Raw genomic sequence first — 24,635 nt, 5'->3', positions numbered from 1 at the left:
CTGCTTGAGGAAGATCAGAGTGCTGGTTATGCTTGGATGACAAGTTATCTTTGAGCTGTGTCCCCACTGGAGTTGTCGGGTAGTCTTTCTGGCCCTCTGACATCACTTGTTTGATGCTGCTGCTCTTATTATACACCTAAGACACCAAAGCTGTGTGATGAGTAACATTTGTGCAGTGCAACCATATTATCAAACTTCTCCCACACATGGGTTTCTGGTACTGCCGATGCCGCAGGTTTGACAAATATCCTCCCCCAACATCTTAGCTAACTCACTTCAGCGAGGGAAATGCCACAAGTCTTGTACCACAAGTGTTAAATGACTGAATGCAACAAAGTCGCTACCTTTGATAAAGCACTAAAGGTTAATACAATTGTCTCTTAAACACATTATTTATGTTTACCATGTGAGTTATACAGTATATAAGCAGTTGATAGAAGGTTTGTTTTCGCTCATGTAAATTCTAGTAAATGGGCTAAAAAATGACTTCATCACTACAGGTACTTGTTATAGGCTGTTAGTTTTTGAATATACGTCTTTGTATCTATATAAAAAACAACATATTTATGTATAGATAATTTAAATGTCTTTTAGTGAGTACAGCCTAAATATTTACAATATTTTAAACTTATATTGAGCACACTTTTTTGTTGTTGTTTTATTTTGACGCACAAAACAGGAAGTGGCTGAAGTACGTCCTTGTGCACCTTAATATTCTGTTGTTCCAGGGCTGTCATCTGTGCTAGCTGCAGTGTTAGCCTCCGTGTTGTCATGGCCCGGGCCTTCAACTAGAACCGAACCAGCCCCTCACAAAACACTGTTTGCAAGTCCGAAAACCGGGCAGAGAGGAGAACCCGAACCTGGACGGAGCGCGGGAAGAGTGAGATGAAATGACAACGTCAACATTGCAGGTTAGATGCCGTTAAGTAGCATGCTAGCAAGAAGCACATTGAAATATAACTGCTCCTAAAAGCGAAAGTTTTATTTTAACACATTAGCCAACTAACAAATAGAAGCTATTATGAGAATATTTTCACTTTTCTGCATTTACATGCTGTACGTTTTCATGATATTGTGATGCAGTAAACCGTTATTCCATATAACCGAAAGTGGCTTTTGGCAAATACAACCGTAAGCTAATGTTTCACGCACTATTTAAAACCAAGGAGCTAATAAAAGTGTGGATTAAAAAATAAAGTGGAAATTACTTGCATTCTTAATTGAATTACACTATAATAAAGTGTCACACATAGTATTTTATATTAAGTAAAAAGTAAAGGATAGAGTTATATTTACAACTTACACTTTTTCTGTGATTTGACCGTTTAAAATAAAATTGAATTGGAATTTAACTGAATGATGAAGTATTGCGGTGATATCACTGTCTCCTCGTAAACATTTACTTTTTCTAAAGCGATAAATCTCTTAAGACGTTTTTATTTGTTCAGGCTTTTCCTTGATTTTCTGGAACTCCCGTTATGTTATTAGTTTTATCTTGACCTTTAAAGTATATACTTTATTGAATATTGTTTTGATTGTTTAAGCGCTTTGTGACCCTGGTCTAGAAAAGCGCTATACAAATAAAAATGACTTACTTACTTACTTACTTATAAATACGATCTATACCTCCCTTTTTTGACATATTCTGGCAGAAAGCGATTGATCTTGTGACCAAAGCCACAGAAGAAGACAAGGCCAAGAATTATGAGGAGGCGCTGCGCCTTTACCAGCACGCTGTGGAATACTTTCTCCATGCCATCAAATGTAAGTACACACGTGTTCTTACACGTGTATTATGAATATTTATCTGATGTGTCTCTTGTAGATGAGGCTCATAGCGACAAAGCGAAGGAAAGCATACGAGCCAAGTGCATGCAGTATTTGGACCGAGCCGAGAAGCTGAAGGACTACCTGAAGAATAAAGATAAACCTGGAAAGAAGCCAGTGAAGGAGGCTCAGAGCAATGACAAGTGCGTGAAAAGTGAACCCATTATATAAACATGTGTCATTTTGATGATCTTTTTAAAAAGATCTATGCTTTCTTTGACACACCTTAAACTTAAACTTAATGTTGGTTTTTCCAGGAGCGACAGTGACAGTGAAGGTGAAAACCCAGAGAAGAAGAAGTTACAGGAGCAGCTGATGGGTGAGAAAATTCATTATTTCTATGGAATATTGTGTGACAAGATATCCAACTTTGTTAACTAACCGTCTATTTGTGGCATCTAAGTTGAAGTCGTGCACGTTTGCTTTTTCTTCTGTGAACAAAGCTGACCAGAAAAAGTGAACACACAATGGATCTCTGCCATGTGGTTTAAATTGCTTAGTGGTTAAATGAAACCGTCAGATGAAAATAAATCACTCCTTGATGTTTCATATAGTGAACACAAGAAGATAATAATAGAATTGTAACTTAAGAGACGGTTGGAGACCATATGCTAAACTGTGGTTATAAAAAAGAATCCACAAATCGTTAAAGGGTAATGAATGTGTTGATTTAAGTCTTAAATTGAACTTGGACGTCTATTGTTCTCATTAGTATGTGTCTGGTTTAGTGATGCAAATTATCGGGTAATTCATTAATCAATAGTTGTTTCATATTATCGATCGATTAATTGATAAGGGGGAATTTTCCTCTGAATAGGTTCTAACTACTGTATATGTAACATACGATGCTATCTTATGATTTAAATCCTTATGGTATAAAGAAAAATTGCAAATGATATTCCATAATCAAGGAACATTTTGGAAGCATATAAAACATATTCTGAATAGAAAATATCCAAATATAACACTCATCTCTCATATGCGACATTGGAAACATTAATAACAGAAGCATAAAAAATACATTCCTGAAAAGAAGAATACAATACAATGTAGACTACTCTAGCATGAAAATAAATTGATGCGCTGTCTCTTACTAGCATAATAAAATAAATTCAGAAATATAAATAAGGTGTCGTAACGACCCAGTGCTCTGGGGATTGTAGGCTGAGAAGAACCACTAACTGCTTAAAGCAGTGCTGAATGTGACACAAATAGCTAGTAATTCAAAGTTGTGGTGTTCTTATACTTTAAAATACTTCAAGATAATGTGCTTTTGGTGTCTTTGTCATCATAAATCAGCTTAAAGTGACTCTAAAGTTAACTGCACTCCTGGAAGTCTCTACCTCGAAGGGAATTAAAAACGTATAAACCAAATGGGGCATGATTACATCTGCCTGGAGGAGGAGTGAAGCCATTATTACATCATAATGGGCTTCACTCCTGTAACCTCTTGTTCGCCGAGATTTCAGATGGGGGATCACTTTATAAAGTAATAACTTGAAAACATCATCATGATAAGAGACTTACTGCATATCGGAGCGGAACATAAGTTGTGCTTTAAATACTGTTTTCCTTACTGCTGTATTCTCTGTGTGTCCAGGTGCTATTGTGATGGAGAAGCCCAATGTAAGGTGGAATGACGTGGCAGGGCTGGAGATGGCCAAGGAGGCTCTTAAGGAAGCCGTCATTCTGCCTATCAAATTCCCACACCTCTTCACGGGTTAGTTCAGATAAATCAATAACAACTTAAGATTCATTCAGATAGGCTCTGTTTCTCCACTTCTTATGAAATATGTGTAAATGAGGTGCACACATACTTTTCTTTTTTTTATCATGTTGAGAAGTGCATCAGAGACGCTTTGATGATCAGCATTAATCAAATATTAACACACACACGTGCCTGCAGTTACATGAGTGAATCAAAGTATTCACAAACTTATAAATATGTTTCTCATTCTGAATCTTGTTGATTAAGACAACATGATCGTTCTTAACCACATGTTTTTATTAGTCATTCACTCAATCCAGAAATAAATGTAAAGGAATTATAAGACATTTTTATAATATAATGAACATAATGATTCACATCTCATTGCTTGAAGTCTTGCAGCAAGTAGTCAGACACAACTCCTGAAACGCATATATAAACACATTTACTTTTCTTTTTTTTCCTCTGTTTTCCAATTATTTTTCCTATATATATGGGAAATGTATACAGGTGTGTGTTTAAAAGAAAACCAAGACCTCACTGCGGTTGTGTATTTGCAGGTAAGAGGACACCCTGGAGAGGAATCCTACTGTTTGGGCCTCCTGGTACAGGAAAGTCGTACTTGGCCAAGGCAGTAGCCACAGAGGCCAACAACTCTACCTTTTTCTCAGTGTCATCCTCAGACCTCATGTCCAAGTGGCTCGGGGAGAGTGAGAAGTATGTCCCTCTCGAATATAATATTGTCTTTTTTGTTTTCCTCCTCCTTACCTGTCTCCTGATGGAAAGGTTGGTGAAGAACTTGTTCGATCTGGCGCGCACACACAAGCCATCCATCATCTTCATCGACGAGGTGGATTCCCTCTGCGGCTCGAGAAATGAAAATGAGAGCGAGGCGGCAAGAAGAATCAAGACGGAGTTTCTGGTTCAGATGCAGGGTAGTTCTTACTCATAATGTGATCCACAATAGTCCAACACACTCAGTTTCTGATCTCTTTTCTGCGTAGGTGTAGGGAACAACAATAATGGAGTCCTGGTGCTGGGAGCTACCAATATTCCCTGGGTCCTTGATGCAGCCATCCGCAGAAGGTATGTTGGTCACCTTTTAACTACCTGTTCCAAGGAGCTTATGTGATTGATTTCTTGAGGTTAAATTCTTCTGAAAAAAATCGGAAAAAATGATGAATGCATTTCAGGGGAATTTTCATGCAATGTCGATAACTCAACAAGGTACAGATGATTCTGTTTTGGTAGTGTTGTAAATGATTTCTCAGTCAGTTTTATGGCTTCTCACCACTGCACTACTGCTGCTCACATGCCCCACACTTGAAATAAAATACAGTTACAATCTTGGGCTGGGCAATATCCAATAGATGACTCAAATTCACGCAGTCGTGCAGTATCATCAATCTGAGAAGTCTCCACCCCAAGGGACTCGTAAAAATGTAGCTGGGCGTCATTACTCCCGGCTGGAGGAGGAGTGGAGTTCATTATTACATCATAATGGTCTTCAATCTCGTAAACTCTCGTCCCCAGAGACGTCACACTGGGGAGAACTTCACTAAGTAATCATTTCAAATCATCGTTGTGATGAGGGACTTATTATTGTTAGATAGATAAGAAACTATTTGGATATTGCAAAAAACATTTCTGGACAGTTTATTTTTTTGCTGTTAAGTTAATTATGTTAACTTTGTTTCTGTAAAGCCATGTGAAATGAGCTCCTTGGCAGGGTGTTGCGCTGTGTAGGTCCTATGACTTATTTGAGTGTCATTGTTTCACTAACATGATTTTTGGTGTGATCAGGTTTGAGAAGCGAATCTACATCCCTCTGCCGGAGGAACCGGCCCGATCCCAGATGTTCCGACTTCACCTGGGAAACACGCCACACAGCCTCAGCGACGCCGACCTGCGGCAACTCGCCCACAAGACAGAGGGTTACTCCGGTGCCGACATCAGCATCATAGTCCGGGACGCTCTGATGCAGCCGGTCCGGAAGGTTCAGTCGGCGACGCACTTTAAAAGGGTCTGAGCTGAAAGTTGAAACGTTTAAAATCCCTCTGCCACATCTGACTGCTTCCTGGTCCTTGCAACAGGTTCGAGGTCCGTCCCGCGACAACAACCAGATCATGATAGATGACCTTTTGACCCCATGTTCACCTGGCGACCCATCAGCTGTGGAGATGACCTGGATGGACGTGCCGAGTGACAAACTGCTGGAGCCTATTGTCTGTATGGTGAGTGACGTTGTTCCGTCTGTTTGATAAAAAAGTTTCCCTACAAAACTATGTCACCGTCATTTTAGTATGGAGCCATATTTGTCCGAGTGTATTTGTAACTTGTGAAAGTGTGATCTGTAACTATTCAATGGTTACGTGTGTGTTGTGATATCCACAAATGTACAAGTCATATTTGTAACTTGTATAAAAAAAACATTTTTAATTGTAAATATATCACTTTAATTTAAAAAACAAAAAAAACATGTGTAAAATTAAAATTCTGTGTGTGAAACTAAATTTTACATGTGGATCAGCAATTACAAGTATTCTTATTTTACAAGTCTTTCAATTACACAGATTCACCACTTACAAGTCTCGTTTTTTTTCAGACAATCGTAGCACTAAATCTGACTTGTAGGTCTTGCAACTCATATATCAGCCACTAGATGACGCGATCACAGTCGAGCCATCAGACGCGTAACGACAGAACATTACGGTTGCCGTGAAGAAGAATGAAGAAATGTCCAAGAGAAAAACAGTCTAGTAAACAAAAGTAAAATGATGAATCTTTTATTCAGGTTTCGACACATGGTAAATATCAGTGGCTGAGACCCAGAAGATCCTGGTTCGATTCATGCCTCACCCTTTGGCGTTGGTCTTTTTCATAAATGTGTTGCAGCTGCTGCAGCAAACTTGCCATCCATTCACTTTTTTATTTTTGTTCAGTGTTAAAATCTAATTTTGATATTTGGCCAACAACATAAAGATGACCGTTTTATGTGAGGCCTTGTAAACAAGAACGAAAACGTTTAGATTTGTAGAAACCTGAATAAAATATGAATCATTTTACTTTACTTTCATATTACTAGAGTGGTTTTCCCTTTTCTTTATTCTTCTTCACGCTACCGTAATGTCATTACGCGTCTGATGGCTTTACTATGATCGCGCCATCTAGTGGCAGTTGTTATCAGTCGCAAGACTTACAAGTCAGATTTTTGCAGATTTTGTGCTACGAGTGTCTGAAAATAAAGGAGACTTGTAATAGTCGAATCCGTGTAACTGCAAGACTTGTAAAATAAGAATACTTGTAATTAATGATCTCATCTAATATTTAGTTTCACACGCAGAATTTTAAGTTTTACCCATGTTTTTTTGTTTTGTAAATTAAAATGATATACAAAAAAGGTATACTAATCCCAAATATGACTTTTACATTTGTAGACATCACAACACACAAGCAACCATTGAGTATTTACAGGTCGCACTTTCACAGTTACAAGTTAGAAATATACTTAAATAAATATAAACCCATATTTTAGACCCATTATAACTGAAAGTTAAAATGTCAGTATTTGTGCTGCATATACTCACAAACCACCAGGGGTCGTTCGACGACAAAACTGGAACCTTTGCAAAATAAAACACAAAGTGTAACGGGCATAAATGTGTAAAAGGAATAAAAATAAGCAATAATACAAACTTTTTGCATTATAACATATTTTTTCACACCGTCACTGACATGCATGTTGACATGAATAAGATGGTTTTGGTTGGATTTGAGTCTTGTTTTTATTCATCTTTCGTCATTAAAGATGACCCAAAAATTATTTAATTGTGAAAATCATTGTGTTATCTTTTAACAGAAAGTTGGCTTAAAAACTGTAGTTGCCCCCCTACATGACATTAGATTAAAATACATTTTACATTAGAATGAGTTTGGGCGCACATCATTACCTAAAAGCAGAAAAAAATTATTGCACTTTATCAATCAAATTTATTCTTTGTTTTAGTTTTGAAAAACTATTACATAAAAACGAGAAAATATTTAAAAGATTATCATTTTGAGTTTTATATCCAACCACTCATTTCCTGTATTTAAGAAGAAGCAAATTTGCTGCATTTAAGAAAGTTTGAATTTTTGTTGAACCCAATTTTTCAATTGAAGCGGACAATTTAATGAACCACTGGTCTAGCAAGGAAAAGAGTAGTTGGCATTATGACTAGAGTCAGGATGCGTCACGGTCAATTAAACATCTGCATGAAAGTGAGATAAACCTGCAACGTGTCCTGCCTTATTTCCTCTGCAGTCGGACATGCTGCGCTCTCTGTCCACCACTCGCCCGACCGTGAACTCTGAAGACTTGCTCAAAGTCAAAAAGTTCACAGAGGACTTTGGGATGGAGGGCTGAGACTCAGACCACGTGACACCTTACTTAAACAAGCAAGACGGGGCGACTTCAGCCAACTCCTCCTCTGTACCCTCCACTCCACCTACTTTAGGACTCCATCTCCGGTGTGCTTGGTTCATCCTGGATTTCTAAATAAAGGAAATGGATAGTCACAACATTGTTTAAGAGGAAGGGGGCCTGAGGTCACTCTGTGGATACTTTAGAATCATGCTTTAATAGAGCCTTCACCACGACATGGTGGAACAGCTCGTCGCCGACGATAAAGTCAACCCACTCCAAGGTCCATGGAAGGAGAAGTGGGGCTAGCGTTCACATGCATGTCCCACGATGACTGTGCATTCATTGTTGCGTTCATGAAGAGAGAAGGACTCCTGCCCCCGAGTGTGTGACTGTGTTTTTATTAAAGTTATGTCTTTTTTTTTTTATGTGTGGACAGTCCGTTGTGTTAGCGTGTCCAAGCTGCTGTGAGTGTTCTGGTTTAGATGTGCTCGACCGATCAAACACCACTCTCCAATATGAACTTCAGCTCCTCATCTGTTGCGAGCCAGAAAGTTTTGTGATTTACATGACAGACAACAAATGTTTTACTGAATTTTTCGATTATTTAAGCGATGGAATTTCTTCAGAAGGGGATTTATCTTGCACCTTGTGTTATCTTGACAAAATTGTCAAGCATTTTTTGTACAGAATTCTCAGTGTTCCACTTGGTCATTTTCTGAACACCCTCTGGCATCAAGTTTGGGTGAAACTTAATGTTATTTGACTGAAGTATATAATATATACAATACATTCTCTTGTCTTACAATTCAGGCAAACAAAATGTAATTTCTTTATCTCATTAAGTGAAACGGTGCTTAATAGCAAACAATGTGACTTTAAATCACAAAAATGTTCATAGGTAAGGTAAGGTAAAACAACTTTATTGATCCCTCAGGAGGATCAATGAATCTATTAGCCAAGAAACATTCACCAGTATTCGAGCCACCAACTCTCAGCACTGAACTCATCATATTAAGCATTTAACCAACCTAGTATTTTGCTCATTGGCGATGTGTTCCAGGGTCAGTCGAGCACGCCTGATATATGTGCGAGTGACATGCTAAGGCAGAAGGTATTGAGATGTTCTAATCTGCTGCTGGTCTTGTTCCTATTACTAATTTAAACTGAATAAAAAAATGTCAACACAATCTGCTGTCTTTGGTTCCCTTGCTGCTTCTGCAGAAGTTTGTGTATAAGTAAAGTGTATTTAGTTTGTACAAGATTGTGTGTGTAAAACTGTATCTACAGTACACTGGTGAGTATCTATCTAACCAAGGTCATGTGTATATAGAAAAAAGAAAAGTAAGTAAGTAAGTAAGTCATTTTTATTTGTATAGCGCTTTTCCAGACCAGGGTCACAAAGCGCTTAAACAATCAAAACAATATTCAATAAAGTATATACTTTAAAGGTAAAGATAAAACTGATAACACAACAGGAGTTCCAGAAAATCAAGGAAAAGCCTTATGTGAGCTTGAATTGAGACGAGTTTGAGAGCAGGGAGGTGGCGTTTGTGCAGGATTGTGTTTTACATCAAATCAACTCATTTTCTCTTTGATAATTGTATTTAAAAAAAAAAATCCATTTCTGTATCTCAGTTTGTTGTTGACTCAATGAGGATTGATTGAAGTGAACCATACTGGAAGTGGGTTGCTGCTTCATGTCTCATCTTTATGTGTCATAGATTTTAAGATTGGTGGAATACAAGGAGATGAATCTGTATGTACAAGTACAAGAAATGTTACCGACTTAACTTAAGATCCTAAGAAAATGGTGGTTGGTTCTTGCAGAAGGGTCCATTTAATAAGTTCAGAAATTTTGATCCAGCAGAAATTCTGCAGATGGTAATTCCTTTTACATGTTTTTTAAAAAAAAAAAATCAGACAGAGTTAACACTTCTTTGAATGTTCGTGCTACTGTCAAATCCGAGTGTAGTTAAAGCAGTCCAAAAGTTTTGGGGATCAATCTTGTCACACTTTACTTCGTTTGGAACAACTCTCTGGCAAACGAGCGGCTCGTTTGTTGCGATGGTGCGGGAATGTTGGCATCAGCTCCGGTTCACAAGCTACAAGCACACAAAATAAAGTAGACGTCATGAATCGGAGGAGTTGGCAACAACTGACATGTTGATTTGACTCACGCAGAGGTTTTTCTTTAAAGTAGGAACTTTCCAAGCAGTCTTTGGCCGACGCTCTGAAACACTTTTGTCAGCAGTGTGTGTGCAATCAAGTGGCTGTGTGTACAACAGTTGTGTTGGTGAGAATATGTGGTTGACTTAGGAGCAAAGTATGTCTTAAGTGTGTGTTAATAGAAAGTAGGTATCCAGTGATTAGCTCAAGGTGTGTGTACATGCATATGGTTAATTTATAATGTGCATTCAATAATGTTCAAATTCAAAGGTGTAAGATGTGCTCGTCTGTACCTGCGTTGAGGATGGTAAAAGAACAGCAGGTTGAGGAGTCGGTGTCCAGCATCAGACAACCAGATGAATTTGTTCTTGAGGTTGTTGTATGGTTGTTTCCTCAGACTGTACTGACCGATGAGAGGCAGCTGAGAGAAGCCCTGACGGACGGACGGACGGACACACACACACACACACACACACACACATAAACTTGGGGACCGAGTTTGGTACACTGCTTACTGCTAATGCAGGTTTTCCACTTACCACCCCCCCCCCCCCCCCAAGCATGTAGATGTCCGGTCATTTTGATCACATGTACACTTTTTTTCAAGAAGCCACTAACTGAATCAAATAGACTACGACCCCTCCACTATGGTCAGGACCATAGAGCTATTTAAGAACATCAGGGATGTTGACATCAATTATTGACCTGCACAAGACTGGGATGGACTATAGGACAATAGGCAAGCAGCTTGGTGATCCATGTGATAAATGTTTTCTTTAATAAAATAATGTCATGCAGTAAAATTCAAATTAATTATTTTAAATCATCCAACCCGACACAATGTGTTCTAGATTTCTGATTCTGTCCCCAACAGTTGAAGTATAACTGAACATTACAGACAAAATCAGCAGTGTATCGAATACGTGTTCTCCCCACCTGACACAAAATAATATTCCTTCTACAGAGCAGAAACCTGATCTGAAAATAAGGTTGGGTTCTCACCGGCCAGATGTTTTCATTGGGCGTCCCAAGCAGCTGGACGATTAGGTCCACCTGCTGGATCTCTGAGGTTCCCGGTAGCAGAGGTTTGTGAGCCAGCAGCTCTGCCAGGATGCATCCCACCGCCCTGTCAGCACATGCGTTAGAAAGACAGACCTGTGTGTACAAGCAGATGCCTATTTCTCACCACATGTCCAGCGCTGTTGTCTGAGTCTTTGACCCCAGAAGCAGTTCAGGAGCTCTGTACCTGAGAAAACAGACTGATATGTCACTCTGTGATAGCACCACATGTTGGAGTCCAAAGGTGTTTTAAACGGGTCAGGCATGAGAATTAGGGGAAAGATTATTGAGGGACACAGAAATGGGGAGGAGAACTGGGAGGAGCTCCGTGTCCCTCAGTTATTTTTTATTCATTATGACTTCATGGTGGATAAAAAAGGTTTTTCTTTTTATGCTAGAGACCAGTTCTACCTGCCTCTTCCACCAGCAGGATCTTGGTGCAGCTATAGATTATGTCCCCTCTTCATTGAGGCAGCAACTACTCTGTGAGAATGAGGGAAACACATTGTACTCACCACAGCGTCACCACTCTGGGCGTCATTGGCTGCTGTGGGATCCCATACGTCCGAGCCAAACCAAAATCGGCTGTAATTAGAAGAGAAGGTGAAGACATCGTTAGAAAACGTAGAACAAATAAAATCATAAATGAGTAAATGCATACCTGTTAAATTAAACACACAAAAAGGTGTGCATGTACTTTTTTGTAGCAAAGTTCATGTGTATGTATCAAAAGAGCATAAAAACGTGCAGACTTCCCACCACCACCTAACCTGCAGTACGCAGAGCTCGGCTGTGTCACCACTCACAGATCATGTTGAGGAGTGCACATTAATGATTGATTAAGTTCAAGTTATTTTTTATTGTCAAATATACATGTATGCAAGACATACAGCATAGATTAAATTGAGGTCCTGTCAGACCCAAGATGGAAAACATGAAGAAGACAGTTGAAAGGACATTAAATAAGACATTCAAAAAAAAGAAAAAAAAAGAAGAAATAATCAACAATACTTAAATAATCGACTAATAAACAGAATATCAACGAAGAACAAAGTAGTAGTATCAACATTGATTAAAAATAAATAAACACAGTTACATGACTCGATATCTGATTATTCACAAATTTATGAATGTGTTTCTGATTATGATCCTTGTCGAGTATGAAAAGGTTGTTTTTAATTTCAATTTCACGCAATTCTGAAAAATTTGCAACCTTTTCCAGATGTAATTGTGCCAATTTTAGTAGGAAATCCACAGAATGCTTAGGCCTCTGATCTTAAAAACGGAGAGGATAAACACTTACCAATCTTGACATAGCCTTTATCTGTCATAAGGAGATTGGACACCTTCAGATCCCTGTGAAAAACACAAACATGCATCATTGTCATTCGTCTTTGAGGCTTCAAACAGTCGTTCAGTCACATCGTAGTAAAACTTTAGCTAGAGGACCTTAAAAGGCAACTGCCCTTGAGGTTGGGGCTTGAAGTAGCACTCAGTTCAAGCTATAATCCACTCAAAGTAAGTAAGTAAGTCATTTTTATTTGTATAGCGCTTTTCCAGACCAGGGTCACAAAGCTCTTAAACAATCAAAACAATATTTATTTATTTTTTTAGAATCCCTTATTAGTCCCGCGAGGGGAAATTCAATAAAGTATATATTTTAAAGATCAATATAAAACTGATAACACAACAGGAGTTCCAGAAAATCAAGGAAAAGCCTGAACAAATAAAAACTTATTAATATGTTTCTTAAAGGAGTCAGTAGACTCCATCAAGCGCAAAGAAAGAGGAAGATTGTTCCAAAGCTTTAAGGCGAAAATAACCTCGTCATTACAGTATCAGTCAAATTAAAAGTAAAGCTGCTTCTTCTTACCTGTGAATGATGAAGTTGTGGTGCAGATATTGAAGACCTCTGAGCAGCTGGATGACAATACACTTCACCTGGAGGCGTCAAACACAGATGAAGTTGTAAGGATGCGGAACAATGATCATCAGACAGGTGAGTGACTTGCCTGGGCTTCAGAGAAGGGGGTCTGCATGTTCTCCAGAAGACTGGCCAGGTCCTGCTCACAGTAACTCATCACCAGGAACAGACTGAAGAAGAGATTTGAGGAGTTGCCGGATCCCAATGTAAAATAACAGCAGGTATGTATATTTGTGATACCTCTCTAGCTGTGTTCCTACCACCACCTCCTTAAGCTCCACAATATTTGGGTGTCTCAGCTTCAGCAGTAAGGTGATCTCTCTGAGGCTGCTGATGGGGATCCCTAAAATGTCAAAAGGACGTTAAATCCTTTTATTTCTGTATTCATTTGTGTGGAGTGAACTACCATCTTTCTCTTTATCCATCCGGACCTTTTTTAATGCCACAATCTCATCACAGTTGGTGTCTCGAGCTCGATCTGCAGACAGTGGATCGAAATTGAAGAAGATTTCTTTAGATCACAGCAGATTAAATACTCACACACAATGCCGTAGGTGCCTTCTCCTATTCGGTTCAGCTTCTCAAACTCTCGGACACTCCGACAGCTTCCAAACTGAGGAGAGTTTGGGGATAAAGAGATGATACATGACTAAAGGCTGAAACATCTCTTTACTAAGATCTATTAAGGATTCCAATGTTTCAAAATGAACGACTTGATTTCAGTTTAACCGAAGGTCTCAACAAGTGTTGTGATCGGTTATTAATGATGATGGAAAAACAACAACAATGTGATATTTATCAGCATGTCGCTACAGCACGTTATAAAATAATAACGTCCCAGAGAGTTTTACATGAATGCCGAATTGCCATTTATTGACTAGTTTGGCCATTACACAGGATATGGATGGTCTCCTTCTTAAACTGCGTGTGTAGTCAGCAGAAGATGTTTTATCGTTCAAATTGTCAACGGAGTTCTGCAGCATCTTACTCTGTCGCTCTGAGGCACCGTGAATGTTATGTTCTTGATGGACTTGAGCTTAATGGGCTCCGGTTCGTCCTCGACTGGGGGTTCCATGACAAGACCCTAGAAACGATTTACAAAACAAGAAAACGTGTTTTTTTTGTCTTTCCACAAGCGAGAAGCGTTAGAGGAAGTCGCCATGTTTTGATGACGTCAATTTGCTGAGACGCGTCAATACTTCCGGTTTAGATTAAAAATAATAAATAAATGATATATCACCTGGAAACAACCCAAATATGGTTCAAATCAAAGATGTATTCACAAACTAAAGTCAATCACAAATACATACACAACTACGGACGATTTCCTCAAGTTCCCAAACAACCTCTGTATGTTTGTGTCCTGTAGGGGGAGCCAAAGAGTAAACCCAGTCGACACAGAAGAACATACAAACTCACAATTTCTCATTTGAGCCTCTCTTGGATTCTATCTTCTAATGCCGGCATATCATCTATAACTTATGCATGAGCAGAGCGGGGAGAAGAAGGATTTCATATTTAATGTCATATCTGGTATTTAAGGCAGCATCACTCCCTGGAAACAAACTTCCTGCCGACAACAAACGGGGAAGAAGAAGGTCTGCGCTCTTTGACAGCGTCAGCGATGGTCATGTTGGACGAGGAGGCGAACATGTCTTCTTTGGAAGGGGCGGTGACGAGGATGAGAGGAGGACAGGAGGGAGACTCGATGGAGTCTGATGATTCAACGGGTACTTGAGCTGGAGACGGGGCATCTGGATCTGAAACCAGAAGTCAATTGTGAGAATTAAAGAAAAATGACAAACCGGGTCACCACCCTCCATATCATACAATTCACAAGAGATTTCAATGAGATTATACTAGTAGACTCTGGTCCCAGGGGATTATTTCTTCAATATCTATTTTTAAACATTTGGGAACATGGTTTGTGTGACTAATGATGGTTAGATTTTTACATGTTCTAATGAGCCCCGATTAACTATTAATGTTTAGCAAGTCAGGTTCCTGGAAGGTATAACAGGTATAGTTCAAGACACAAAGACAAGTGGGTCTCACCTGTTTCACCTGTATGGCTTGCTCCAGAACCCATTAGACTTCACTCAGCTCCTCATCACACCAGTGATGGCACTCACTGCGTTCTCTGTTTGTAAGTGTGTCAAATTGTGTACGCCATTGTATCACTAAGTATCAATAATCCTGTTCATCTCAGGGCATCAGAAACAGATTCAGGCTCTAACGAGATTACTAGGCTGAAGAAAGGAGGTGGAGCAATAACAAGACTGCAAGGTCAAACCAGAGCGTATCCCAGCTGCTCAGGGTAAGAGGCGGAATTCTAGAATACACCCTCCAGTCCGTTGCAGGGAACACGCAGACACACAACCATTCACACACTAGAGCCAGGGGTGTCAAACTGGTCCAGAAAAGGGCCAGGGTGGTGTAGGTTTTTGTTCCAACCAGTCAAGCACACATGAGTTAACCAATCAGGTGTCGGCTTAAACAAGCAACACCTAACTGACAATTAATTGATTACTGTCTTCAGACGCCTGATTGGTTCAACTATATGTGCTTGACTGGTTGGAACAAAAACCTACACCACCCTGGCCCTTTTTCTGGACCAGTTTGACAACTGTGCACTAGACTCACAATTCGCAGGACTCAATTAACCTCTGTATCTGAGCAATGAAAATAATTATAACAACAATAATAATAATCGTTATTACCTCAGCCAATGAGGTTGTGTGATTTTTGTTCTTATCTCCCTTTTGGCAAAGTAACTAAAACATATCAACAGATTTTCAATATAGAGTTTTTTTCACTTACATGTATGTGCTAACCGTTGTACTGTCTGTGGTCAAGGTGACCTGAAGCACAAATGTGTTTGAGTTATCACTTTTGTTGTCTCTGGGTCAAGGTTAACAATGTCCCTGGCTTCAGAATTACAAATGGGTTTTGTCATCCGCTATCTCATTGTCGACCTGTAGATGGCGATGTCTCGTGTGATACTCGTCACCTCAAGAAGAAAAATCTGTCACGTGACCTGATGCGACAAACCCGGAAATTCCTACAATCATAACAAATCAGAGTGAGTCGGGTTGGACGACAAATATAACTTAAGTAATCAAAACAGCGGATTAAAAACCACTAAAAAATGGAAGGTGAGTGTTTTTCCATCGTATAAGAAAACCTGATGAAGTATAAATGTCGACTGTATCTGTCAGTAAGGTGGTGTTCACCTGTTAGCGTTGTTTCGGTAACGTGAGTTATTGTTATACGAGAGTGCAAACGTTTTAGTTAACTTAAATTGTTTTTTAAACAATAATAATGTTCCTGTCAACATGTTGCCAGACCTGTCCTAGCTCTGGCTATGAAGCAGCCCAAAATATATTGCGCTATTAATGATTTTCGTGTTCGTCTCAGTCAATAACACATCCAGTAGGCGTCGTTTCAGGTGCAACATAAAGTGTAACCTCTGACTCTAACTTGTTTATTTGTTTCCTTCTAACCTATAATTCTTTCTTTCACAAAACAGATACACTTTTCCAACTCAAGGTATGTTTCTGACATTTATCAATTATTGCTTAGTATGTATAAAAGTACGTAACTTCATTTGGCTCTGTTGTCAGTTCACGTCCAAGCAGCTGGAGCGTCTGGCCAAGAAGGCAGAGAAAGAGTCAGAGAAGGAGTCTGCTAAAGTAAAGAAAGTGAGTGCAAACGCTAAATAGCTCGTAAATCCTCCAGCAAAAGGTGTCATTGGATGATTCAGTGTCAAAGTGTGGGTGAGGTTGTTCAAACAAATTTGAATCCAAATATTTTGGGGAAATTATTCCACCCAGTTAGTAAATGTGTTTCAATGCAATTGTCTTCAATCTTTTGGAATAATGAATAAAACGCTGACTTTTGTTCAAAGCCCCCCCTTGTTGCAAACATGGGTGTTCAGCATGATCATTTCTATATATTATTCTGGAGAAAACCAAATTATTTTAACAGTTTGTATTCAAAGATCTGACATGAAACAAAAAACAATAATTAATTAACATAGTTCACAATAACTCAATTATGTCGAACTTCCAGAGTTTTTTTATATTTTGAAAATATATATATAAACGATCACACACACGTAAAAAAAACAACAAGTGATACAATAAAAAAGAAATGAGAATAATGTAATGTATTTTAATATAATTTAATACAATTGAATTTAATGTGGGAGGAGAGAGATTAAACGCAATCTGTATTCAAAGATGTGTATGATGTATATGATTATACATTAAAAAAAAAAAAGATGCATACTACGACAATATTATTCTGAGGGACATTTAGGAGATTTAAAATAACAAATGAAAATTTCCCCCTCACAATATTTTGGTCTAATTAAAAAAAAAAATACACTACAACTCATTCATGAAGGCCCACATTAAGGTCTCTATGAAATAAAACGTACAATGGATTTAGTCAAACTCGGGTCTGATAACAAACACATTAATGTTTTATTAATCCAAATGTTTGTGCAGCTCATGGTAATGAGTAATAAGCATACATCTCTGGCCATGAATAGACAATGTAATGATCAGCGGTGAAGTGGTGCTCAGAAAAACATCTTACTACTAATACTCCAGTACTAATGGAACATCTTCCATGAAACGGGTTCAACTTGAAAATACCTTTGAATGTTCAAATCCCACCCTCATACTTAAATCTAATTTAATTAGGTTAGTATTTAATGTTTAATTGCAATATTTGTTTTTCCTACTGGGTTTGATCAAAAGAAGATCCAGCTTATATTCTTGTGGCAGAGAATGAAATGTGGGGAGTGAATTTGCACAACTGAAACTGAAAATAAGAGGTAAGATGAATGAGCCAGGAAAGGTATTAAAAGAGATAAAGGTTTGGCAAAATATTATTTTCTTTCCTTATTGTCCTTATTTTGGTTAAAGTTACAGTTAAAGATAAAGGCACAGTTTCCAGATATTTAAATCCAGTTTAATTTAAAAGATAGCATGGATATGGATTATGTTGATCCCCTGATAATTAAAACCTAAAGGACTCAATTTAAAGCAAGGGTTAGATCAGAATCAGAATCAGAATCAGAAAACCTTTATTAGTCCCGCGAGGGGAAATTCGGTTTAACAGCAGCAAGAGAAATAAAAACACCCAGAAATAAAAACGAGAAAGAAAATCTAAATGGAATAAAATAGATTGTTGGAGTTCCATTAAATAATTGGAATACGGTACAACAATCTCCCCAGGAAGGTATTTTAAAGGTTCAACTTAAGGTAATTATTACAACTCAAATTACATATTTAAAATGACTACCAAGTTGTTCCCTGAACAGTAAGCTTTTTACCATCAAAACAAACTTCCCAGTCGTGGGAAATCTTTTTTGCTTTGGCAGGCCCTGTGGCACGAGTAAGACGTTTAAAGTATATACTTTATTGAATATTGTTTTGAATGTTTAAGCGCTCTGTGACCCTGGTCTAGAAAAGCGCTATACAAATAAAAATTACTTACTTACGTATGATTGAATGAAACAATAATAACAATAATTGCTAATAAAGCATTATAACTTTAGCATCCACACCATTTTCTTCCATTTACTTGAGGATATCATAATATATTTCTGTATATGAAGTAGAATTAAAATCAGCAGCAAACATTAATAGGGTCAAAGGTAATGCATATACAAATTAACAATTTCAGTTTATTTTCAAACTGTACACTGGGATATTTCATATGAAGAAAAAGGTTTATTTACCTCGATTGTTTTTCAAAGCCAATATTCTCAAGTCAAGCAGGATGCAGTATAATACATGATTTAACAAGCTAGGGACTTCGCCAGGATGGAGCCAGGGGATTCTCGCTACCTCAGGTGTCTGGAACATACTCTGCACTCTGTGGGAAGATGAGCCTGTAGCGTTTACTGTAGATGCGTTCAGAAAAATGTGATCCAAAAGGCAAGTCAAATATCACTTCACTTCACCTCACAATAACACTAATACAACTTTTCTGTATTAACTTTCGGTTGCTTAACTTTCATGACATGGAGTGAGGTAAACAAATACACAGCAATATTTTTGTGAAAACTCTGAGGCACTCAAGTGGTCCAAGAACAACAAACATCTTTAATTAATCTAGTGAGTTGATGACCTCAAGTCACCTCTACAATCGATCATTCTAATAATGAGTGATGAGTTGGGATTAATTCAAAATGTGAAACTTAAAAAAGGCAGACAATATCAGCATCCTTTTTTTTCTTGTGTCTTCTGTATCCTGTACTTCTCCTTAGCCGCTTTCCGATTCCAGCAGACGTCTTATTGATCCGGGCTTGTTTGCATTAGTACTTTAGGAATGAATGCTCAACAATATTCTTCTTCAGTCAGCAGGGGGCAGCATAGCCAAACTCGAACACGCTATGGCGTCCTTGTGGATCACCAGATGCCGGTTATGTCCAGACTATCAAACGTAAAGCTCGTGTTTTGAACAAAACGGATAAAGTTTCCCTCTTTGTGCCCTGAAATAAGACTGCGAATGAAACCTACACGTCCGGGTCGATTGGGGTATTAATAACTGGGACACGCCGAGCTTGTTGGTCGCCAATATCAGTTGAGTTATAGTTTATTTAGAAAATAACTAGGTTATTAATACTTTAACTTTGGTTTGTACATATCCAAACTCAGATCAGTAATAAAATGTAACTTGAACTGCCAACTCACCTCTTCCAAATCTTCCCAATTAATGGACCCAAGTATTGTTAACATTAATCTTTGTAAAATAAAGCAAGATAATAATAGATAGATAGATAGATAGATAACACTTTATCTGATCAAAGCAAAGAAAACAGCCAGGGGTTTGTTGGTTTTTAATCATAACTATGCAGAGAAGAATTATGAAAATACATAACATGTGTTCTTAATTCTTATTTAATTCTAAAACATATTTCAATTTATTCTGAAATGTCAACTAAAAAAAATCATGTTACTTTTACATTTAAATATTTTAGTTTTATCATTTACGAATTGGAAGATAATAGTTTGTGACTTTTAAACAAACATTAACCGTCTTCAATGAGTGTTGGATAATAGTTAAGTAAACATAAAAAAAACATGTAGTTAATTCATGTTCAGCAGTTCAGTTAATTGTTTTAAATCATGAATTTTCTTCCAGGCCTTACAGCAGAAAAATGTCGAATGTGCACGAGTCTACGCTGAAAACGCCATCCGGAAGAAGAACGAAGGCCTGAACTGGCTGCGTCTGTCTTCGAGGATGGATGCGGTGGCTTCTAAAGTCCAGACAGCCGTCACCATGAAGAGTGTGAGTCTCACAGCAGGACTGTAGTATTATTAGGGATTTTCTGGCTGAAATGAGAAAGTCTTGACACTCTCTGCTAGGTCACTAAGAACATGGGTCAGGTGACGAAGGCTCTGGACAAGGCCCTCAACTCCATGGATCTCCAGAAGGTTTCTGCCATCATGGACAAGTTCGAAACCCAAGTGCAGAATTTGGACGTCCATACCTCTGTATGTATCTCCAGATTGACTTTTCTTGGTAAGATGTACAAACCCATGGTAACTCTCACCCAGGTGATGGAGGACTCCATGAGCTCGGCCATGGCCATGACCACACCTATGGAGCAAGTGGACGACCTGATCCACCAGATAGCTGAGCAGAACGGCCTGGAGGTGATGGACCAGCTCAACCAGCTGCCTGCAGGGTCCTCGTCGGTAGGGGTTGGAGAAAGTTCCAGGAGTCAGGAGAAGGAGGATCAGCTGTCCAGACGGTGAGCATTCACACCAGCTTCAACTTTTTCATCAACAAAACAACATTTTAGGGAGATGTTGACAAGGGTCACATTCATGATGCAAAACAAAAACATTCACCATAAAATCAATGGCCATCCTCAGGCAATGAGGCAAATTGTACTGCTGAAGGCCAGTTGTACTCCTTTAACAGGAAGCCTACACTGAAAACATGTCTGTGGTGCTGGTCTGTAATGTCCATGCAGGAGCTGAGAGACTGATAACTTAATCTGAAAACAATCTTAAAATATAGACTCATTTGAAAAAGCGCCTTTCTCCGACCAGGGTCACAAAGCAGTTTTATTTTAGTTCAAAATAGGGCTAGGTTAGGTTGAACTTTATTGAATTTTATTAAATTGTTTTTTTCCACTTAGACACAGCAGTACAGCAATTATTCATAAAAATAAGAACAATAACAAAGACAAATAAAGTGAAAGAACAAGATGACACAATCTAAGTCTAAAGATAAAGAACATAGATCAAAGACGAATAACAAAGACAAAGGATACAGAATGTCGAGATACTCCTGCCCCCAAACTCAGAGGATGACTGTCATCATCGATGATTATTATTTTTATTTTTTATGATTATTATTATTATGGCTGAATGATTATTAAAAATAATTTAATTGAATTTAAATATTAAAATCTAAATCTTATTTATATTTATATCTAAATATTGCGATTGCGATTAAATATGCAATAATCTTTTCAATATCCTCTTTTTTTATGCATTTTTTTCTCTAATACAATAAATAATTAACTTTCCAGTAAAATGTATTTATTTGTGATTCTTTAGATAAAGTTATTAAGCCATTTTTAAGATAAAGGCAAATTAATCAAACATTCAAATAAAGGCAGAAGGTAATTTAGTTCATTTAATTACACTTGTAAACAAACATAATATATTCACTGGAAATACTTTAAAAACTAATGCAAAAACGTGCTAAAATAGTATAATGAATATAAATGTGTAAACAAAGTAAAGAAAAGTGCAAACACCGGTCACTCATTCTGCCTCTTCTTACTGCACATTTTTGCAGTTTTTCTTAGTATAATATTTCGTAATATTTAAGTAAAATCTCCTGTCATACACGTTCATGTATTGTAATTTACACAATTAGAATTTTGCAACTGTACAAGGAAGCAAACATTGAATTAGCACACACACACAGTCGTGCGTCTCAATTCAAGTTTACAAACCTATGTCAAGATGTAAATGTGTTAAACACTAAAGGTTCTTTTATTTTCCTGTGCTGCCATCATCATATTAGACGATTGTTTGTGTGTTGTTTGTTTAAAGAGTTTGCTTGTAGGTCTGATACGACATGTTGTTAAGACACTGGTGGCATTTTGTCCACACAGTTGTCGCATACTTGCTTCTCTTTAGCTTCTTCAGACGTCAGTGGTCGACTGGTTAAAGGGGAGTGTTTCTATTCATGTCTCTCTCGCTTGTTCTGTTTGGCCGCTACTCTTAAGTGACGTGACTTCATGACAGCCCGAAAGTGAAATGAACATAAAATTAAATTAAATCACAAGCTTTGCGATATAATTATCACATTTTTTAATATCTATTGATTATATCTCAAATGCAATTAATCGTTCAGCCGTAGTTCAAAATATTCATTCAAATTAAAAAACTTTAGAATGTCAAGACAACACAGTGACAAACATAGCAACCCCAAGATAATTAAGTAGAAGCCTGCACAAATAAATAGGTCTTAAGAAGGAGTACAATAAACCAACGTCCACCGAGTTATGAATTGTCACTTGATTGATTTTGATCTTTGGGCTTAAATTTTGAAGCACTTTAAATGACTATTTATTTATCAATTAGCTGTATGTATTTAAATCTCCTTAGGAAACCCAAAATGTTGGCCTGCCAGGTTTGTCTTTCTGTCCTTAAGTCGGCTTAAAAGGAAATTTAAGAATGTTTTTCTTATCCTGACCTCACAAACATTCACCACAAACATGAGAGTGAGAGCAGTTGAGGGTCAACCTTCAACTGTTTTAAGTGTGAAGATGGAATTTATTGACCAAGTTTTGTTCCTAAGAGTGATGTGTGTCTTGCAGGTTGGCTTCTTTGCGGAACTGAGGCTAAGTGACGGCTCTTCAGCTGCGTGAGTGTGTGTGTGTGTGTGTTTTATTATTGAACTGTTGTACAGGGGGGGACTTAATGAGCTTATTGATTACCAGACCGTACTATAAATACACACACACACACACACATACTAAGTCCAAAGTGATCACCTGATCCCGTCCTCCATCGATCTGACTCCAAATCCCATGTTGTATCTCGTCTTTATTTCCTTCCTTGTTATTTTCCGTGTCATGTTTCATCCTCCAAACACACCACACGCAAATGCTTTGGATAAAAAACACATTTTACAAACTTTAATGAAAAACCTTTATTATCCCATATGTTTTTGTGCTTTATAAGGGGGTGGTGCTTTACATACTTAGCAGGACCTTAATGTCCTAACACAGTCATCGCCCTGGCAAAGCCTTATGTTATTACTACACTTGGTGTAACAACAGCCACTGTAACACTAAACACGTGTCATATACCCGTGCTACAGTTTGGGGATTGACAAAAACTGATGAGTCATAATGACATGCCATCAGGAAGGCTGCAACAACATGCTTGCTTATAAAAAACATTGTCACATGGTTCTTCCTGGAACTTGTTTTACAACATCTGTAGTAATGATCATTTTGATAAAAGGTCTTTATGAAGCTGTGTTAATGTGTAATGTAACACAATTTTAATTGTTGCCTGTTCACACGGTTGACAAATCGGAACTTCCAGGTTCTGAGAGGTCAAGAGATCTCTTGTTGTACTCGGTTTCGCGCCTGAATATTTCTTCATTTTTTCGCCTTATTCCAGTGGGCGGTAATTTCGCCCCCTTCAGTGCCTGAAGAGCAGTCAGGATCTACAAGGTCACAAGCTCAGTCCCCTTCTCTATATCACCTATATCACGAAGAATTGTGTTGTTTATATTAAAGTTGCGAGCATGTACCGAGTGATGAAATCTCTCAACGTCCTCCTGTCGAATGATGACCCGGGCCACTTCAGGAGGTCTGGATATTTCTTCTGTACATTGGACTTGTAAGAATAAAATCTTCATGATGATGTATTTGACCTTGAGCTGCTTGATGCAACAGTTGTGTTTACAGTACATATATTGACGTCTGATTAGATAAGAAATTCAAGAGATTTCCTCCGTGGCTCGGCTTGTGTCGTCTATATTCTCCAGCGTTACAAGCTTCTGTCGTGGTAAAGAAATAGCAGAGCCAGAAGCTGAGTCAGCAGCTTTGAACAAACAAGATGTCAGATACAGGAGACTGGACTTTTACACGGTAAACACAACGCTTATTTTGAAAGCGTCTTGTTTACAAGTGTAGGCGTTCTGTCACATACTGTGGTTCAATATGGCAGCAGTGTTTCTAGCAACACTTTTTAGGCAACAATTCTGAATTGGCAGCGAAGCCCAATCGGAGCCTAGTTTTACTGTGATGTATGCAGAGAAACGATATTCATTTTAAAATACAGAAAAATTATTTAAATACTGTGAAGGCTTTGATGGACCAGATAATTAAAGATATGTTTTTTTTAGTTCCCCTCTTAGATAAAGTTACATCTGCCGTTTTGAAACTGGGAGGAGGCCTTAGGTACGACCCAGAACACACCAGAATTATGTTAATATAATTTATAATTCTAAATATTAAGTCTACACTTAGTTTACTCTTACTG

At 38.1% G+C, this 24,635-nt stretch overlaps 3 protein-coding genes across 4 annotated transcripts; 2 read left to right on the top strand and 1 right to left on the bottom strand.

The window, feature by feature from the left end:
- The first annotated feature begins 728 nt into the window (after positions 1-728).
- vps4a (vacuolar protein sorting 4 homolog A) lies at positions 729-9,127 on the top strand. Its single transcript, XM_087796811.1, has 11 exons — positions 729-911; positions 1,653-1,764; positions 1,826-1,970; positions 2,085-2,146; positions 3,428-3,547; positions 4,096-4,252; positions 4,322-4,470; positions 4,540-4,621; positions 5,339-5,558; positions 5,629-5,769; positions 7,839-9,127. Exons 1-11 carry the CDS (start codon positions 891-893, stop codon positions 7,938-7,940), a joined length of 1,311 nt encoding a protein of 436 aa, XP_087652937.1. The 5' UTR covers positions 729-890; the 3' UTR covers positions 7,941-9,127.
- Positions 9,128-9,290: 163 nt separating this feature from the next.
- cdk10 (cyclin dependent kinase 10) lies at positions 9,291-14,252 on the bottom strand. Of its 2 annotated transcripts, none has more exons than XM_087796813.1 (13): positions 14,078-14,252; positions 13,630-13,702; positions 13,496-13,567; positions 13,330-13,432; positions 13,178-13,259; positions 13,039-13,106; positions 12,469-12,521; positions 11,681-11,750; positions 11,293-11,352; positions 11,109-11,232; positions 10,400-10,539; positions 10,118-10,210; positions 9,291-10,042 (listed from the first exon to the last, which is right to left on the bottom strand). In XM_087796813.1, exons 1-12 carry the CDS (start codon positions 14,162-14,164, stop codon positions 10,132-10,134), a joined length of 1,011 nt encoding a protein of 336 aa, XP_087652939.1. In that variant the 5' UTR covers positions 14,165-14,252; the 3' UTR covers positions 9,291-10,042; positions 10,118-10,131. The 2 variants fall into 2 exon arrangements, with proteins under 2 accessions (XP_087652939.1, XP_087652938.1); XM_087796812.1 differs by having other exon boundaries at positions 10,118-10,170.
- Positions 14,253-16,110: 1,858 nt separating this feature from the next.
- chmp1a (charged multivesicular body protein 1A) lies at positions 16,111-24,018 on the top strand. Its single transcript, XM_087797162.1, has 7 exons — positions 16,111-16,244; positions 16,619-16,638; positions 16,713-16,790; positions 20,251-20,397; positions 20,475-20,603; positions 20,667-20,863; positions 22,955-24,018. The coding sequence occupies exons 1-7, from the start codon at positions 16,238-16,240 to the stop codon at positions 22,974-22,976; spliced, it is 600 nt and encodes a 199-aa protein (XP_087653288.1). The 5' UTR covers positions 16,111-16,237; the 3' UTR covers positions 22,977-24,018.
- Positions 24,019-24,635: the final 617 nt, after the last annotated feature.

Source organism: Callionymus lyra, chromosome 8, assembly GCF_982586985.1.
Source record: "Callionymus lyra chromosome 8, fCalLyr1.hap1.1, whole genome shotgun sequence".
Classification (NCBI taxonomy): Eukaryota; Metazoa; Chordata; class Actinopteri; order Syngnathiformes; family Callionymidae; genus Callionymus; species Callionymus lyra.
Note: the sequence above shows the minus strand (reverse complement) of the source record. Positions and strands in the feature narration are given on the sequence as shown.